The 19,536-nt window shown below is 51.0% G+C and overlaps 1 protein-coding gene across 1 annotated transcript in view; it reads left to right on the forward strand.

The window, feature by feature from the left end:
* The first annotated feature begins 2,003 nt into the window (after positions 1–2,003).
* Positions 2,004–19,536, forward strand: part of PYGB (glycogen phosphorylase B) — a 40,896-nt gene continuing 23,363 nt past the window's right edge. Inside the window, exons 1-5 of the mRNA XM_030558256.1 lie at positions 2,004–2,279; positions 9,319–9,420; positions 15,016–15,094; positions 16,556–16,659; positions 17,551–17,682. Of these exons, the coding sequence (XP_030414116.1) occupies positions 2,037–2,279; positions 9,319–9,420; positions 15,016–15,094; positions 16,556–16,659; positions 17,551–17,682 (660 nt within the window). The 5' untranslated portion in view covers positions 2,004–2,036. The remainder of the gene's footprint in view (positions 2,280–9,318; positions 9,421–15,015; positions 15,095–16,555; positions 16,660–17,550; positions 17,683–19,536) is intronic.

A 19,536-nucleotide genomic window follows, 5' to 3' on the forward strand; every position in this document is an offset into this window, starting at 1 on the left:
CTGTGAGTTATGATGTGCATCCACTGCAGTGTCTTTCCTCTTTCTCTGAAGCAGCTGATGCTGGACACTGTCACAGAGGACACTGAACTAGATGGACCCCAGTCTGGCAATTCCTGTGTCTTTAAATAATATAGGAGCTGGTAGCAGTGTCTATTAATAAAGGCTGCGCAACACTTCCGATTTTAAGACCATGTTTTTGGTTGCTAATTACTTTGCCAAACTTTAACTATTTGGGCTGAAATTTTCCACGGTGTGTGTTTATCTGTCTGAAACTGAATTATGTATTTATAGTTTTAATTTCAGCCAAACTATTCCACGGTTTCTGAGAACAAGGTTAGGGAAAAATGTTTTGCAACTTTAAAAAAAATTGGCTAATCTACAAACTTTTGAAAAATCTCCATTTGTATGTGCTCAGTAGAGACTTTGGAGATTTTAGCTGCTAAAATCTCCAAAGATTCCATCCTCACTGAGCATGCTCTATCCCTTCACAGCTGCTACTGTTAACCATACCTGCATATGCACCATTTCCACAGCCAACTGGCCATGCTCCATCCCCTCACCACTCTTAGCTATGACTGGACTGCATGTGTGCCATCCCCACAGAGCAACAGCTTGTGCTTCCCCCAGCCCAGGCTACTCCACCAAAACTGGACTTTCTAATTTCTATTCCCAGCTCTTTGAGATGGGGCCAGGCACCAGAACTAAGAGCAGTTAGCCCCTCTGATGCTCTGTGACCCCTCTCCTCTGCTGGCATCTGGGCAACATGTGGGAGGAAGTCAGAGGGGGACAAGGGCAGGACCAGGGCTAGGGAGCGGGAAAGTAGATTGGGACTGGAGGATGGTGGGGCTGGAGAGAGAGAGAGAGAGGTGCACCAACTTGGCTGTGCAAGAAAGCTGGGCCTAGGAGCTGATGGGAGGGGAGGCTGGGAGCTAGTGAGGGAAAGGGGGGATGTGCCCTTTAGAAATAGCTGCGTTTGCTGCTACTCTAGAAAAGTGTTGGGGCCCCTCTTTATCCAAATGGCTCCACACCTCACAGCCTGTTTTCTAGGGTTAGGGATTGGGGGCGCCCGGCTTGAAAGACCTGGAAGGGGGGTGATTTCCAGAGAGCACAGAGCCGCTCTGAAAAGCCGCCCTGTGGACCTGTCTGAAAGGAGGGCACCAACGTCACTTTAAAAACGGGGTGCAGGATTTTATACAAAGCGAGTGCGAAAGGAGCTGTTACCCCTATTCCTGGGAGGGGGTGATGGGGCACCTCTTTGTCGCGGCTGCTCCCCCGGGACATGCTCCCTGCAAAGCGAGAGAGTCCGAAGATCCGGTTCTCTGAGCTGGGCAGGGAACCACCTGCCCCGTTTGCTGGGGGGATCGGGGACCAGCCCTTAAACCCTGGCGGGCCAGGCGAGCTCGGATTTTGGTGCCGGGCGCAGGCGGGTCCGGGTTTCTGCTGCAGACCCCGGCGAGGGGGAGCCCGGGGCGGAGCGTGGCAGCAGCTCGGCGTCTGCGAGCCGGCCTGGGCTCGCCGGGCTCGCAGCCAGGCTGCGGAGCACCCCCCACCTCCGGCTTGGCGAGCGCGCAGGCGCCGGGCTCCCCACTGCAGCAGCGGGCGCCGGCCGGGCTCAACGCAGCCCGGAGCGAGCCGCAGCCTCCAGCGGCCAAGCGAGCCCCGGCCCCGCAGCCTCCAGCCCCGAGCGAGCCCCGGCCCCGCAGCCCCTAGCCCGGAGCGAGCCCCGGCCCCGCAGCCTCCAGCCCCGAGCGAGCCCCGGCCCCGCAGCGCCTAGCCCGGAGCGAGCCCCGGCCCCGCAGCCCCAAGCGAGCCCCGGCCCCGCAGCCCCAAGCGAGCCCCGGCCCCGCAGCCTCCAGCCCGCAGCCCCGAGCGAGCCCCGGCCCCGCAGCCGCCAGCCCCGAGCGAGCCCCGGCCCCGCAGCCTCCAGCCCGCAGCCCCGAGCGAGCCCCGGCCCCGCAGCCTCCACCCCGCAGCCCCGCGGCGCCCGGCCCGGAGCGAGCCCCAGCCCTAGCCCCGCAGCCCCCCGCAGCCCGGCCATGGCGGCGCCCCGCAGCGACAGCGAGAAGCGGAAGCAGATCAGCGTGCGGGGCATCGCGGGGCTGGGCGACGTGGCCGAGGTGCGGAAAAGCTTCAACCGGCACCTGCACTTCACGCTGGTCAAGGACCGCAACGTGGCCACCCCCCGCGACTACTTCTTCGCGCTGGCGCACGCGGTGCGGGACCACCTGGTGGGGCGCTGGATCCGCACCCAGCAGTGCTACTACGAGCGGGACCCCAAGGTAGGGCGGGGGGGGGACGCGGCCCGGGCACCCGGGGGGCCCAGAGACCCGGGGGTGGCAGGCGCTGCGTGAGACAAGGCCCCGCCTGTCTGAACCTCCCCTATGAAATCTGCCCCCCCCCCGCCTGAGCCCTGCATAAGCGGGGGACCCTGCAGCCTGGACGTGCGGGCGAATGACCCGCCGCAGGGACGGGCAGGACACGCAGGGCTCTCGGATGCTGAGTATTCAGCGCGCCCGTCCAGCCCAGTCAGCGGGGCTCCCTGGGGTGACCCAGTGCCCGGATGGGGCTGGCCCATCCTGCAGTCAGAGCTCTTGGCACGCAGCACTCAATCCATCTGGACGGGTGTGTGAGCAGCAATTCGGGTCTGCATGTTTTATTCTCCTGGCAGAGGTGTCTGCAGCCCAGGGAGGGCAGACCCAGCACTGCAACGTCCTAGAGGGTCACGAGTCCCTGACTGAAGAGTCAGGGGTGTTGACCAGAGCGCGGCATTTACTGGCAGCTTTGGGGCTTGTCCCTGGGATAACCCCCACCAGTCATCTCCTTGGAAAGGGATGGTTCAGCAGTTGCAAAGGAAGCAGAGCAAGGCAATCTAAGGCCTGCCTTGCGGTAGAATTATATATCAGAAGAGCTGTCAGGCCATCCAGTGCAACGGTTCTCCAGCTAGCATCCCGAGGACCCCCGTTTTGATTGTAAAAATTTTGGGGACCCCCAAACTCTCCTGCTCAGCCCCAGGCCTCATCCCCACTCCACTCCTTCCCCAAGGCCCCACCCCTTCCCGACCTCTTCCCACCCCCTGCTCACTCCATCCCCCCTCCCTCATTCACTCGCTGTCCCCCACCCTCACTCTCTTTCACCAGGCTGGGGCAGGAGGTTGGGGTGCAGGATGGCGTGGTGGGTGCTGGCTCTGGGAGGGAATTTGGGTGCGGGGGTGCTGTGAGGTACAGATCTCGGAGGCAGTTTGGGTGTGGGCTGCAGGATCTGGGAGGGAGTCGTTGTGGGAGGGGGTGTGTGGTCTGGCTCTGGGAGGGAGTTTGGGTGCGGGGGAGTGTGGGGTCTGGTTCTGAGAGGGAGTTTGGGTGCGGCGGGAGTGTGGGGTCTGGTTCTGAGAGGGAGTTTGGGTGCGGCGGGAGTGCAGGCTGCAGGCTCTGGGAGGGAGTTTGGGTGCGGGGTCTGGTTCTGGGGGGGAGTTTGGGTGCAAGAGGAGATGCGGGGTTTGGGTCAGGGGCGAGTGCCAGGTCTGGTTCTGGGAGGGAGTTTGGGTATGGGGGAGTGTGGGGTCTGGTTCTGAGAGGGAGTTTGGGTGCGGGGGGAGTGCGGGCTGCAGGCTCTGGGAGGGAGTTTGGGTGCAGGGTCTGGTTCTGGGAGGGAGTTTGGGGTTGGGGGAGTGTGGGGTCTGGTTCTGGAAGGGAGTTTGGGTGTGGGGGGTGCGGGGTCTGGTTCTGAGGGAGTTTGGGTGCGGGGGGAGTGCGGGCTGCAGGCTCTGGGAGGGAGTTTGGGTGCGGGGTCTGGTTCTGGGGGGGGAGTTTGGGTGCAAGAAGAGATGCGGGGTTTGGGTTGGGGGCGAGTGCCGGGTCTGGTTCTGGGAGGGAGTTTGGGTGTGGGGGAATGCGGGGTCTGGTTCTGGGAGGGAGTTTGGGTGTGGGGGAGTGCGGGGTCTGGTTCTGGGAGGGAGTTTGGGTGTGGGGGAGTGCGGGGTCTGGTTCTAGGGGGGAGTTTGGGTGAAAGAGGGCGTGTGGGCTGCAGGCTCTGGGATGGAGTTTGTGTGAGGGCTCTGGGCTGAGGCAGGGGGTTGGCTGCAAGGATGTGCCGACCACTTCCGGGAGTGGCGCAGAGCCAGGGCAGGTAGGGAGCCTGCCTTAGCCCTGCTGCACTGCCAGACTTTTAGTGCCTAAAATCTCTCGGTTTGGCTTCAGTAGCCTCCAAGAGATAGAGGGCAGGGGAGGAGTTGATCAGTGGGGCCCACGGACCCCCCGGAATACCCTCGGGGACCCCAGTTTGAGAAATGCTGATCTAGTCCATCCCCTTTTCAGAGCAGGGTTGTTCTGTGTGTGGCTTCTAGAGCTTTGTCCAGTATAGCTTTAAATGTGCCAAGTCGTGGGGCTGACCTAGATTCATAAATCTAGTCTGATCCGTATAACAGGCCAGAGAATTTCACCCAGTTCAGCAGGGTGTCTCCTTCATCACAGGGGAGAGCAATGCCTGTTTAGTTCTTTTGGGGAACGGGGAAGAGAGAAAGCGGTATAAGAATGCAGCTGTGAAATGAATCACTCACCTGCATGTCACAGCAGAACAGCTGTATTACAAAAATCAGGTAATATAACACTTGTCCGCTCAAATAATCAGCCTGAATTAAAGGCCTATGCTTCTGTTGATCTCAGTGAGCACTGAAAGGCTTCCCTAGGCCAGGTAGGCCTTAGAAAAGTTTGCTGGAATAACTATACCAGCAAAGCCTGTAAACACAGTTTATGCTGTCAGAAAAGTTCCTTTGCTGTTGTAGTCTATCCAGTTCGGTGAGTGAAATAAGACGTATTGGCAAGAGCACTGTTATGCGGCTGTTACTGTGGCTACATTAGAGATTTTGCTGGTATAGAAATGTGACACCCTCCTCTCCTCCCCAAAAAATCATACTTTAGCCACTGCCTTTGCTCTGCCCACAAAAGTCTCTCATATAGACATGGCTATAGACTTCAGTGGGCATTGGACCAGGTACTGTGGCAGTACCATGTTTGTTTCATGTATGATATACGCCCAGATTTAGATGAAGGGCGCATTCCCTGTTTTCTGTCTTAAAGTACCTTTTCTGTCCCTCATTCAGAAGAGCAAATATGCACCATCCTTCCTGTTAATCCAGGGAGATACAAGGAAGGAGAGAGTCTTTTGCAGGCGATCGACCTCATCACTTGCCACAGTCAAAAACTAGGCTGGACAGAGGCTCACTAGGAGGCATACAGAGAAGAGTGTCTGAAGAAAGATTTAAAACATTGCCTGGTCATGTTCACTCTCAGCTTAGTCAAATCAAGGCATGAAGGGATATGGGAATCTGCAGAAGACTGTTAAAATTGAGAACATTAAAGACTTTTCTCTGTGGCTTAAGACTTTTTATTCCCTTCATCCTGGCCAATGGAAATAGACTAGTCGGTTTCACTTCTGCTCCTAGACAGTTTCTAATCGATTTCACGGTCAGGTTCTCATGCTAGTAGAGTGCTGTAATGTTTGAGTGCAGAACTGCAGAGAAATAGATAGCTGTTTAACAGAAAATTGTTTCTATCGTAATGAACAAAAAGGAATGGAAACACATCTAATGTTTTGTAAGTTTTTACGGAACCACAAATTTAGGTCAAATTTGCCTTGAAGAAGTGTCGTTTTAACATAGGAATTTGAGGTCAGATTCTCAGCTGCTGTACACGAGCTGAGAATGTGAACCTTGATTCATACATCGTGCGTTTTCTTGCAGGACACTTTCCTAGTGCTGTAAAAGGAATGGTTTGGTTCTGTGTCGCCCACTTCTTATAGTTTGATTCATTCACATTCTGATATGAATGCTACAAATGGGCTTTATTTAGCATGCATCCCACTGCAAAATATGGCTCTTTTAAAACTAGGGCGGTCTCCCCAAACAAGTGCTCCTGCTTAGGCATGTTACACATGTTTGGGGGAGCAGGGAGGGGTAGCTCAGTGGTTTGAGCATTGGCCTGCTAAACCCAGGGTTGTGAGTTCAATCCTTGAGGGGGCCATTTAGGGAACTGGGGTAAAAATCTGTCTGGGGATTGGTCCTGGTTTGAGCAGGGGGTTGGACTAGATGACCTCCTGAGGTCCCTTCCAACCTTGATATTCTATGATTCTATGAAAGAATATAATAGAAACCCCATGGCTATGTACCAGTTGCTTATTTTAAAGGAATGAAATGTATTGAAGTCAGAGTGGGAGGGGACTAACCAATGTTATTGCTTATCCTACTTCCTTAACTTAGTGTTTTCCAAAGAAGAAATGATCCATCGAATGGACGCTGGTCAAATATTTATCCAGTGAGAAAATCGGCTCGGATAAAGCCATTTGCTGCAGACAGATTCACAGGAGCCGAGGGGAACATCTTTCCACATGTTTATGTCCCTATCAAATATTAGTTAATATTGTTGCACGGTGCTGATCAGACAAGTATGGCTGTTTAACCCATAAATCCCCATGGCTCTTGTATTGTTGCAGTGATGGTACAGAAAGACAAGTGATACTTAAATTAATGCCACAGTCTCAAAATTAAGGGTGGTTTGACGTACCAACTGGATCAGTAATTCAGATTACCCATTCACTGTGTGAAATGGATTGCTGAAGCAGAACAGTTGGGTAGATTGTTTTAGGATGAAATTCATCCCATGGCCCCCTGTAACCAAAACCACTGCCAATAATTTTTGACACTCCCTGATTTCCAGCCATGACATTTTCGCAGCCCTAATCTGCCTCAGCAAGCCAAGTCTCCTGGAACATGTGATTCATTTAAAATTCCAGCCCTCCCCAAGAGACCTCAGAGGGATGCGTGTTGCTGAAAATGGTTGTGAAAAGTTGAGTCCATATTTATTGAGCGATACCCAGGCACTGCACTTTCCTTTTATTCCCAGAATCTCATAGTGGGTGATCAGAATGGCACTGATTTATTTGTACATGTCTCAACAGGGGTGACCGTCAAATTAGGAAATAGCTCCTGGCATAGGGCCTGATCAAAAGCCCAATGAAGACTCCCATTGACTTTGGGTCAGACCCACATTGATGAATACAATTAGGAATCTTAAATGAATGTGACAGGCCCTGTGTGTGGCATTTCAGCTGCAAAAAAGCAGCACTTCGCTGTGAATAATGGTTTTATAAATATACAGGTAGGGCTCCCAGATCACTTGTGTTCCAAGTTAATTGAGGAAACAATCTTATCAGAAAATGGCAGCCTGCTGTAGAAAAATCATGCTCTGGGCAGAGATAAGCACAGGGACACTGGGCTGACAAGTTCCTCACAAGATCTCTCTGACAAACAAAACATGGTCCATGTTACGCAACAGGTGGCAGGGCTACAGTTCAGGAAAGCCTCCCTATCGAGGGAGGAGCTTCACTTTAACTGATTTCAAGGGGGTTAAGCCGTGTTCGCTAGCGCCAGGCAGGAGGTTTTGGATGGAACTTTTTTTGGTCAGAAAATGTCAATCCAATGAAAGCGAAGCTTTTTGCAGGAATGTGCCAGTTTCAGTTCAATTTGTGGGAAAGATTTCTCAGACCTAGGATGGAATTCCTGGTGAAAACCGGAGAGAGCGAGACCCACGCTAGAATAACCGATAGCCTAATGGTTAGCGCACTTGGACTGGAACCCAGGTTCAGGTCTGGGCTTGCCTGATTCAGACCAGGGCCTTGAATCTGGGCCTCCCACATCACAGGGGCATGCTCGCTCTCTTCCTCAAAAAAACAAGAAAAAAACAAAAACTTCCAAGGGTCTTCTTTTGTTCCAGTGTGGAAAAGGGAAAACAGTTCCCTCCCCAGCACTAGTGCTGGATTGAGACAAGCTGCGAATTGCATCTGAGCACAGAGAGCCCTAACGTGAGCCTTCTTCACAATGAAGTGTATTGTGTTAGGAGGGACTGCTTGATGGCTGCATGCCTCCTTTTGGGGAGGAATATATGGGGCACATTGCTGGTAGGACGTACTTCAGAAACTGTTCTTTGAAAGGCAGAGCATGCCATTACAGGAACATGACCTTGGTGCTCGCACGAGGCATGTATGCAGTGGGGGAATCGCTGGTGCTCTCACACCAATAACTAATAAAATTAGCGATATTTTTATAGCTTTTCCAGCCTGCTCTAAAACAGCCCACACTTATGGCTTACCAGGGACTGGCTTTATTAACAAGGAAATGAAAACAAAAATCACGCAAAATTCATGGCAAATACTCTTCCTAGGCTTGGCAGCTCCTAGGGTGAGATGAGGTTGTGTCACTTCACTCCACTCCAGAGTGTCACCCCCTCTCTCCTATCTGAGTAGGATAATGAGCCTGAGTCAGCAGAACCCACTTAACATTCCCCAGCGGGATCAACGTCTGCTGACAAGGTGGGAGTGTTTTCTGGAAAAGGATATGACCCTGCCCTGTTGGATATAGGGGAGGAAACAGCCCCTCTGTGTGAAATACAAACCCCATTCTCTAGATCTGAGGGGCAAGAACGGGGGGAGGATTCCCTTTCCCGGGGTCTGGTGGAGTGTGTCCATCTCTGCACATTGCTCAGACGTCCTTTTGAGGAAGGATCAGTGCTTAGCTCAAAGTCAGAATAGCTTTTGAGAGAGGCTACGTCTTCACTACCCGCCGTATCGGCGGGTAGCAATCGATTGCTCGGGGATCGATATATCGCATCTCATCTAGACGCGATATATCGATCCCCAAACGCGCTTATATCAATTCTGTAACTCCACCAACCCGAACGGAGCTGCGGAATCGACAGGGGGAGCCGCGGACATTGATCCCGTGCCGTGAGGACGGTGAGTGATTCGATCTTAGATACTTCGACTTCAGCTACGTTATTCACGTAGCTGAAGTTGCGTATCTAAGATCGATTTTCCCCCGTAGTGTAGACCAGCCCAGAGAGAGAGCGCAGATTCAGAAACAAAGATTCATAGATTTCAAGGCCAGAAGGGACTGTCGTGACTATCTAGCCTGGCCTCCTGTCTAACAGAGGCCAGAGAACATCCCCAGAGCAATTTCTAGAGCAGAGCTTTTTGAAAAACATCCAATCTGGATTTTAAAATTGCCAGAGTTGGAGACTCCATCACAGCCCTTTGTAACTTGTTCCAGTGCTAATTGTCCTCACTGTTACCATGTCCTGGAGCAAGAGGCAGTATGTCTGTCAATGGACCTGATTGCATTTCTCCAGTCTTAATTGCGCATTAACATTAGTTTTTCTTCACAGAATATGTGTACATTTCACCTCCATATTCAGCCCCCTTTGTGTTGCAAAGTCTCAGCCTGGGAAGTAAAATTAATTTTCTTTCTTCTGTCCTTTTGATGTATTCCACCAGCGTATTTATTACCTGTCTCTGGAATTCTACATGGGCCGCACCCTGCAGAATACAATGGTGAACTTGGGTATGCAGAATGTCTGTGATGAAGCCATTTACCAGGTAAATTTCTCTGGCAAGCCCTGGTTAGAGTTGAGCAAAACTTTTTTGCCAAGATTTGTTTAGAAAGAAAATTGATTTTTGACAAAACTAATTTTTTTAAGTTGTGTCTGCTTTCTATGGAAATTTTTGATTTTTTTCCATCAAAAGCCAAACTCCTGTAAATGAAAGTATTTCCTCCTGGGAGTTGTGGTTTGGTTTTCTCATGTCCCCATTCTTCTAAATGGGCTGTGCTCCCCACCCAGACACATTTTCCATAATGCACTATAGCTAAGGATTCCCATGATGCAACTTCCTGCTATCACCGAGAGGGGAGATCACAGTGCATAGTGGGAAATGTAGTCTGACAAGGGAGCTGAGCCTGGAGAGGAGAATGGGAACATGAGAGGCATTTCCTACAACTCCCAAGAGGCACCACCTCAGCATTTCCTAGTAGAAATATTTCAGGTTTTGATTTAAAAAAAAAAAAAGCTTTCACTTTGTCACTGAAAAGTCAGTTTTCTGTAGAAAATTTAACAAAAAGTATGTGTGTTTTCATTTTTGTAACATTTCCCCAGAAGAAAGCCCATTTTCCAACCAGCTCCCTTCCCCGTTTTCTCTTAGCATCAGTTGGGACCCACAGGGTCTGATGAAGCTCTGACAAGACAGTGGCAAAACACCCATCCATTTCAGTGATACAGCTGGATAATGGTTTGGGGCTTGATCTTGCAAGGCATTGAGCACTTTGTACTCGACAGTGAAATGTTTAGACATGCTGAACTACAAACACACTCATATAGCCCCACGCAGAGCTGGCCAAAACCAGTGAAATGCGAATGAAAATGTTCATGACTTTTTTTGTAATTGATTTTTCAAAAGTTGGTCAAATATTTTCAATTTTCAACCAGCTCTATAACTTGTCAGAAAAATGAAAAACTTCTCATTAAAATGTTGGTACTTTTGGGGGTGGAGGGGAAGTTGGTCAAAGGTCGTTATTCTGATGGAAAAAAAGAACCAAAATATTGGAAACAGAAACATTTCAGTGAATGCCAGTGCAGTCAATGGGACACCCGCAACAAAACGTTATTCACACGAATGCAGCTCGGAGATCAGGGCCTGTCGTGGCACGTTTAGCATGATGCGATTTTGGTAATAAAAACTTCTCCTAAGAACTCATGTTTTTTGTCACTCTGGCCTGAAAACCTGGCCTCTTTAAGGTGTCGCTTTCTCCCAGGCCTGCTGCCTGGGAGCTCACAAAAGTCGCTCTCTGAATCCAGGCTGCCTGTATGTCCCCCAGCAGGCTTGGCTCTGAGTCACATGCTCCCATCACGTGACCCTTGGACTCCCTCCCTTCATCGGGGGAGTTTCAAGGGTTGCCAACCATCCAGGATTGTCCTGGAGTCTCCAGGAATTAAAGATTAACTTTTAATTAAAGATGATGTCATGTGATGAAACCTCGAGGAATACGTCCAATCAGAATTGGTAACCCCAGCTACACCTGGCACAGATGAGGCTGAGCCCCAGGACTCTTAAAGGGCCGTCTTGCCCCGTGACAATCCCCTTCAAAAGCTTTCTGCCCCTTTCGCCGAGGTACCCAGCCAGTGTAAATGTATCGCGCCTGTTTAAATGTCCTGCTCCAGGGCTTTTGCCTGGGACCGTGCACCTGTTGTTACCTGGGTCACTCTGAAGAGCCTGTCTAAAGCCAGAATATCAGCCACCCAGCGGGGGCTCTGGTACACGTGCAGCCATTGATCAGCGGGAGCTGAGGCCTCTCATTTTCACCACTGTAACTCCACTGGCCTCAGTGTATTTACTCGTACTTTACACCAGGGTGAGTGAGAGGCGACTCAGGCCCAAGGTTTGAAGTCCCACTGGGAGGCTTTCTGCTGAGTTCGCTGCGTGTTGGAGCCGTCCTGCAGAGCCCAGACTCTGCTGCAGCCTGCTCCAGGGCGCGAATACTTCTGGGAATCGGCCCGTAGAGCCTACACATTGTGGCAGCTTGTTATGAAGTGTTTGTGAGCCAGGCGTGGTGCGGCCCTGTGCAAAGCAGGCCTTCTTGGGGCTGGAAACATCGTAAGGGAAGGAAAATGGAGCAGTCCGTCTTCTTACCCTCTCCCACAGTTATGCAGTGCTTCTGTAACAGACCCACTTTCCATTTGAAGACTGACTACTTTACATAGACCCCTATCAGGGAGGCTCTCAGTTTACTGGGTGCTGCCTCAGCGCAGGGGGCTGGACGAGATGGGCTCTTCTAGCTCCACGTTTCTATGAGTCTGTCATTCCTGTGACCCGAATCCCCGCCAGACTCCACTCCGACTCCCACCAGGTTCCCTGGAGTTGCCTCTGCCAGAAGAGAACTTGTGTGGAGGGGGAACTGGGCAGGAGCCTGTCCAAACTCTGGGGCAGGCAGGGAAATGCTCATCATTGTCCTGTATCCTCACAAGTGTCCTCGGGGTGTCACGGACGGGGCAGCGGCGTGACCCTGCCTTCCGGAGCTGACAGCCTAACCAGACAGAACAAACGGAGAATCAGGAATGGGGATGTAACACAACATGTGGCCTATGTCTTATCAGCATCACTGTTCGCTCACTCTTTTTAATTCCTCCCCCTTTTGCCATCGGTAACCAAAGCAAACGGCTTGTGCAAAGCTCATTAATTTTACAGCATCCTGAAGTTTCCATCTAATCTACCCACGTTCGGTCTAATGTTATTGCTCCCTTGAAAGTATCGTGACTCATGAAAGCTAGTGACTTTGGCAGAGGCCCCAGTATGCTCTGTCCTTGAAGCAAGTCTGATAGCTTGAAATGTGTGCGTGTGTCATCCAGCTCGTTAAAGATTCAAGAGGCTGGGCTTGGCTTGGGGATATTTTTGTTTCAGTGGTTGTTGATCGGAACAAAGTTTTTGTGATGGAAAACAGTTGCTGCAGGATCCGTCTGCAGAGTGCGATGTACAGGCTGCCAGTAACACAATACACGGCAGTGGCAGGAGAGTCCACGGGGAATAAACTCACAACCTCTTCATGCTGTTGCTGTAGCTTCCTCTGCTAGTAACAGGGGACTTCGGCCCCGATCCTGCTCGTGGCTCTTACACATGGAGCCCCACTGGGACTCTGCCCACACTGAGGTCATTCCGGGATCAGGGCCTTGTCACATAGGCCCTCAGTCTCCTTTCGCTACCTGGCCTTTGCGCCCAACTCCGCTCAGTAAAGCCCCCTGGAAATTAAATCCAACAAGCCGAGGTAGCATGACTTGGAGAGATATTGAACGATACATCCCTGGGCTGGCCCTGCTGAAGGAGGAGACACTTAGACCGCATCTACACACACAAGTTGCACTGCTATAACTATTCTGGTGTAGCTGTTTCTGTAGAACCTCTGTTATACCGGTATACGCTGTTATACCTGTTACGCTGTTATACCTCTGTTATACCTATATACGCTGTTATACCGGTATAAATGTGCTTCTAGTTGTCAGCTGCATGCCTGTATGGGGTGTAACGATGTCCACACTAGGGGTTGTACTGGCATAATTATATTGGTTAAAAAAAAAAATTACACTCAAAATTACCTACTTGGACTTGTCCAAAAACCACATGTTGGTAAGTGTGTCTGACTGACGCTAAAGTTCTCCATTGCTGTCACTCCCTGTAAAACGGGCATAATAGGGCAGAGGCTGAATGTTCGTTAATACTTGGCACTTTACTACTTAAAACAATCTACTGATAATTGCTAATTAATACACATAATGCTCCCCTAAGGAAAGTATTATCATCCCCTTCTTACAGATGGGAAAGTGAGGCACAGGGAGTTGGAGTGACTTGCTCAAGGTCAGTGATGGAGCTGGGAATAGATCCCAGGTTCTCTGAGTCCTAGCCTAGTGGTCTAACCACTTCCTCCCTAGGAAGGGCTCTGAGATCCTTGGCTGACAAGTGGTTTACATCTGTGTATTAGATCAGTGAGCTATTTCTGTATTTAAATGGTAACTTAATGGTGTTCCCTGTTTAGGAATGAAAAACAAATTCTGGGCTAAATGAAGGGCAAAACTCGGGAGCTGCCAGGTGGAGTTGCTGTGACATCGGTAATAGGAAAGGCAGGCAGGATTTTGTGAGGAAATGTGTAATGACATAATTCTTTCCCTCCCATCCACACCATTCACATCCCTTTAGAGGAAGAAAAGTCTTTTAGGTCAACCAAAGGCTTGTCAACACACACAAGTTGTGCTGCTTTAAAAATACTGGTGTGGCTAACATGGTATCAGTGCCCTAGTGTGGACACAGTTATACCAGTATAAAAGTGCTTTATCGCAGTGCAGCTATTCCAGTATGGGAATAATCTATACCAGTGCAAGGCACCTTTGTGCCAGTATGACCGCCTCCAGGCGAGGGATTATTATGGTAAAATAATCACACCCAGAATTGCTCCTCCTTATGTGAACAGCAAACACAGCAGCTTCAGCTTCTGATCCCACTCTGCTCTCGGAAACCAGCTAGCCCCAGATTTAAAGCGAATTTAAAGTGGAATTAGAAGAGATGATCGAGAACCAGGATTTCTGTCCTGCGGGAAATTCCAAATTAAACGTTCGTTTTCATACCGATTTGAAATATTGAAACTTCTGATGGAGCAGAAAGTTCTGAAAAAATCTCAATTCAGAAACATCAAAATGTTTTATTTCAGGTCCACATTAATCTCTGCATCCCCCCGAGCCTGCTCTGTTGCCTCCTGGGAGTTGTAGTTCTGAGTTCTTTTTGCTCCCAGTCTCTTTTGTGGGCCTTGCTCCTCCATTGGACTACATATCCCATGATGCACTCTGGCAGATGCAGATTTTAATGCAGTTCTGAAATGAAGCATTTTGTTTCCATTTTTCCCCATGGAAAATTCTGCCAAAATTGATCTTTTCCCACTGAAAATTTAAACTTTGACAAAACCCCATTTTCTGATGGGAAAACATCGTCTTTGAAATTTTCAGCCAGGCCTAGGCATTAGTTTTAGTGATGGGAGTGGAGGCCTGGCCTTCCTGAGTGGCTGTGGAGGAGGTGGGCGAAGGGGCGATTGATGCTGGGGATAGGTCAGTGGACAGTTTTAGAAGGTCAGAAGCTGAAGCAGCCATATTTGTTGCTGGCTTTCAGCTGGAAAGTTCTGAGCCAGAACATTGGGGGACATTTCAACATAGCAGGAATAACTTTGCAAGGTCAACTTGTGAACTTGGCATTAATAATATTCTGGGCTAAGAAATTCCTGGGCCCCAGAATCCTTCGAGGCTCAAGGTACAGTTACTAACCTGGGAAAGAAGGAGCATCCTCAAATCGTTTTGCAGATAAGCCAGCAGTATGATTTGTACTGTGATTGGCTGATTGCCATCCCTTCCTTGATTTGAGGTCTTTGTAGTTTTGAGGGTTGCCAGCCAGGGAGTGTTTGGTGTTTGATATAGCAAAGGAATCCTGCAGATCCTAATAAAAATGAGCTTGGAAGTGGGATAGGGTCATTTGTCAGAGGAGTTAGATTGCCAGGGGGGAGAGAAGCCTGGGTGTGTTTTTTCTCCCCTTCGGAGGGCTGCAGGGAGGCCTGTCTCAGGGCTCTGTGGGGGTGATGCCCTGGCGCTGAAGTTGCTGCTTTCTCAACAGCTGGGTCTGGACTTGGAGGAGCTGGAAGAAATCGAAGAAGATGCTGGCCTGGGTAACGGAGGACTGGGTCGCCTGGCAGGTAATGCCCTGTTCTTTGTATTCCCAGTGATATCCTCTGCAAGGCTTGGCCGCGTGGCAGTGCTGGCCCCTGCCTTCCTTGATTAGCCCCTCTCTACAAAGGGCAGTTAACTGCATCTAACGACTGGCCAGGCATGGTGTTAGGCACAGCTGCCCAAGCTGGCTTCTAACACATCTGGGCTAGCACTGGAGGAGGCCCAAGGCCTTGCCTACACTAGCCCCTCCCCCCCGCCAAATTGCCATCCTTGCTAACATGGGTGCAGCCCTAGTGTAGACAAGGTGCCAACATCTGCCTTCATTTTAGCTAGTGTGTCACCTCGGCCTGCTGCAGCGAGGTTACGTGACGTGCTGGGTGAGTCCACACTAGTGTGGGACGCTGAAAGCCCTGCTTTATCTCAGGGACAGCCCAGGGCAAGGAGTTGGTTTAACTGGATTATAAAACAGCTTGACCCCCTCCAGGCCGTGCTACGGTCCGTTTTGGCCACAGCTGTGCTGAACCCACATTGGGACAGGACTATCCCCATCGCTGTTCAGCACCCTGCATCAAGACCAGCTCTCGCTGCTCCTGGCCACCTTAGGGTGGGTTGTTAGCCACGGAGTCCTGACACGCACTTCTAGTGCTGTTGACACTAGTAAAAGTCACCCTTGGCGTCCCTTTATAAAGAGTAGCCTGCTAGCCCCAGCGCGCCCTTAGGAGCACGTCTGGAATCACTATCCCCTTTCTGCATCACGCCCAAGCCTCAGGTCACTGCCCCCCCGGGGAGCATGGGAAAATGCCCCCCAGCGCCTAGTCTAGCCTCCAGTGGCACCTCCTGCTTCCCCTTGGAAGGAGGCAGCGGGGCTCAGATAGCCCCTAGCACCCATCTTTCTGGTGAAGGGCAGGAGGGTGAAGCTGGGGCCCAGCCAGACCTGCCTGCTGGTGTTTGGCAAAATACCAAAGACACAATAGTTCATGGGGGCATAGAAATACAAAGTGGTGCCCCCAAGCAGCTCTCCTACATCCATCAATCCCACCCCCTCCCAGGTGCACGCATGTGTACACACACCCCATCCATTCTCCCAACAAATCCATCAGTTCCCTCCCTCTGCACAAGCTCCTTGGAGATCAATCTCTGTCCCCTGCCCTCACAAATGGAACCCAGTGGGGGTCAGATTCTCCCCCCCAGAGTGCCACTCCTCTGATGTTAGGGCAGCTGCTCCCTGGGACTGTTGCTCAGTCTAATCCAAAGTAGGCTAGAAATTCATCACACTTCCCACACACACACACACACACACACACCCAGCCCTTTGGTTGTGCACAATTTTTGAAAAATTCCGAGTCCCAAAAAGGAAAAGCTGCTGATTGTCTCGGGCCTGTAGCCCCGTGCAAGTCACAGGGCTGAGATGTGGACACGGGCGCAGGTCTCCTAGCTGGGATTCTGCAAGCCTGCTCCTAAGAGGGATCTTTCGCTTGCTGTTTCAGCTTGCTTCCTCGACTCCATGGCGACGCTGGGGCTGGCAGCCTATGGCTATGGGATCCGATACGAATTTGGCATATTTAATCAGAAGATTGTCGATGGCTGGCAGGTCTGTCGGTGGGGGAGTTCAGCATTCGGTTTGTAATGTTCCCTTGGATTGTTTTGACAATCGATTGTGGATGGTATTGTCGTGCCTAACGGCCCAACGGAGAGCAGGCCCCTTTTGCGTGGTGCTCTGCAGACACGTAGGGTGAGGTCATCCCTGCCCCACAGAGCTTGCAGTCTGAATAGTCAGAGGGTGGAGAACCGAGGCCCAGGTAGATGAAGTGACTTGTCGGAGTTCACACACAGCATCTGTGGCAGAGCTGGGAAGGGAGCCCAGATCTCCAGAGTGCCTGTGCAGGGCCAGTCCCTCTGTGTATTGTGACGGACAGCAGCTCACATTACTGACCCAAATGATTGTGTCATTCATTTTTACTCACGCTGCCCCTGCAAAGCCAGCGCGGTTATGGGGGAAAGGGCTGGATTCTTCGCTGGCGTGAGCACCGCAGCAGGCCGCAGAATCTTGACTACGGCTGGTGGATCATGAGCAAAGGAAGCGCTTGACGGGCGTTCAGATTGCTGGTGGAGTCTGAAGGGTGACCAGGTGGACAGAGCCCTGTCCTTGTACTCTCAGCTGTGCCCATTTGGCAGACGAATCAAGGAGGCACAACAAACATTGACACCCATGCTGCTGTCTAGAGTTACTGGCCAGATCCTCAGCTGGTGTGAACGGAGCAGCTCCATGAGTCAGTGGAGTGCACCGATCTGCACCAGTGGGGGATCCGGCCATTAACGGTTAGGGTTTCAGGGAGGTTCGGGTGTCTCTTTTTAAAACTCCTATTTTAAAGCTTGGGGTCTTTTTAAAAAATGTTAAAATGCCGATTACAAGACTCTCCTTCTTAGCAGAGACCTAGTTGGGGCCTGGCTAGAATAACCTCCCGTTGTTGGTATGTTTCAGGTGGAGGAAGCTGATGATTGGCTGCGCTATGGCAACCCCTGGGAAAAAGCCCGTCCTGAGTATATGCTTCCTGTGCATTTCTATGGCCGAGTGGAGCACACTGCAGAGGGTGTGAAGTGGCTCGATACTCAGGTATGAAGATCCCCACTCACTTTGGGAATGGTAGTGACAAGCCCAGATGCGACTAGGGAGGGACCCTGGGCTGTCCAGAACTAAGTTTGAAGCTGGGTCTCTCGTTAGAAACATGATCCCAGCCCCACTCCCGGCTTTGCCAACTCTAAACCAAACGGCCTACGATTCACACGATGATCGTTTGCCAAGACAAATCAGGCAGGCTGCAGTAACATACGTAGCATCAAACTGTTCAGGGCCTGATTCTCCCTTTACTTACACAGACTTCAGTGGAGCTACTCCAGATTTACACCAGTGCAGGTTGGTGGAGATTGAGAGTCATGGTGGGTGGTTTATTTTTCTTCCCTCAATTTGGGGCAAATCTTCCAACCCTTTTTTCAGGCTATGTATATCTCAAAGCCAGTGTGTGTGTGTGGAGATTTTTTATAGGATTTTCTCTGTGGCTTTAGATAGTCTGGAAGGTTTGGGTGGAGATGATTAGTTAGTCATTATTTGCAGTTGCTGGCTATGTTCTTTTATCCCGTGTTTTGTTCAGCACCTTGCACATTTGGGCACTGAACCCTGAGTGGCACTGATGGAAGTGAGAGCAGCTCTATGAAGAGAGAAGCAGGAGGTGTTTAAAATGAGCCAAATGACCTAAACAGGGGTAAAAGTCCTGGCCCCATTGAACTCAATGGCAAAACTGCCATTGACTTCAGTGGGTCCAGAATTTCACACCTGGCTTGAAACGTTTGATTTCCAGGTGTTTTAATAAGTGTGAATTTCTAAGATCTGGTCTTTTAATCCAGAAGTTGCCAGATAACCGTGATTATTGGGTATAGTCCTTGGTGCTTTCCCAGAGAGGCACCCAACAGGGGAGAAGGGGAGTCTTCCTCCCATACTATTTACATACCACCTGCTGGACCAGAGTCTGGCCTCTCGTACGTGCTCCCTAGATAAGAGGGAAGACGCTCAGGGGAGGTAAGGCTGGGAGCAGGGAGACCTGGGCTCTGAATGTCTGCCCCAATTCCCTGTGTGAGGGTGGGCTAGTCAGCTGATCTGCCTGTGCCTCAGTTTCCTCATCTCTAAGTTCGGGTTAATATACTAACCAATGTGAGTTCTGAGTGAGCCTTTCTGTTCCAGCTGCTGATGCTGCTCATTCTAGGTCTTTGCTGGTAAATAAGAAGGACCCAGCGGCTGAGTCACACAGCAGCGTATGTTGCAGGGGAATGTGATGTGTGGGTGGAAATAAACATTAACTGATGGCCTGGCAGCATGGGACCAGATTTTCGAGGGCTCAGCTCCCAGATCCGGAGCTGGATTTTTCAAAAGGACTCGGCTCCTGATTAGGCATCTAAATAGATTTTCACAAATGCCAGCAGCACCCAATTGGCTAAGCATTGCCCCTCTATCTCAGGAGCTAGCAAGAACAAAACCAGCCTTGCCTGGGAAGGAGCACCTGGGGCTGACGGCGTAACACAGCTCATTCAAGCTTCGTGACCCTCCTCCTTGGACCTCTTCTCCCAAATCCTGCCTCTCCCCCACACCCAGCATCGGCCACGTTTCATGCATTCCAAGGTTGGCATCAGGGCAGCTCTGCCTGCTGTGTAAGAGAAACTCCGGAGAGCTTCGCAGTGTAAAGCAGCATCAGAGACATGATCATGGTGTGGAATGGTCTGTCTGTGTCTGGGTGCAGCAGCTCTGGTTCTGCAGTGACGCATCACCTGGTATCTCAGTCTGTCTAGCTCAGGTCTCTGTCTGGGCAGCGTATTTCATCACTAGCAGCAGAGCAGCTCCTGGAGGTGTATGTCAGGGGATTTATCTCCATGGTACAGCTGGGAATTAAGGGACCGAGAGACTAAGTGACTTGTCCAG

Source organism: Gopherus evgoodei, chromosome 3 (genome assembly GCF_007399415.2).
Source record: "Gopherus evgoodei ecotype Sinaloan lineage chromosome 3, rGopEvg1_v1.p, whole genome shotgun sequence".
NCBI classification, from domain to species: Eukaryota; Metazoa; Chordata; order Testudines; family Testudinidae; genus Gopherus; species Gopherus evgoodei.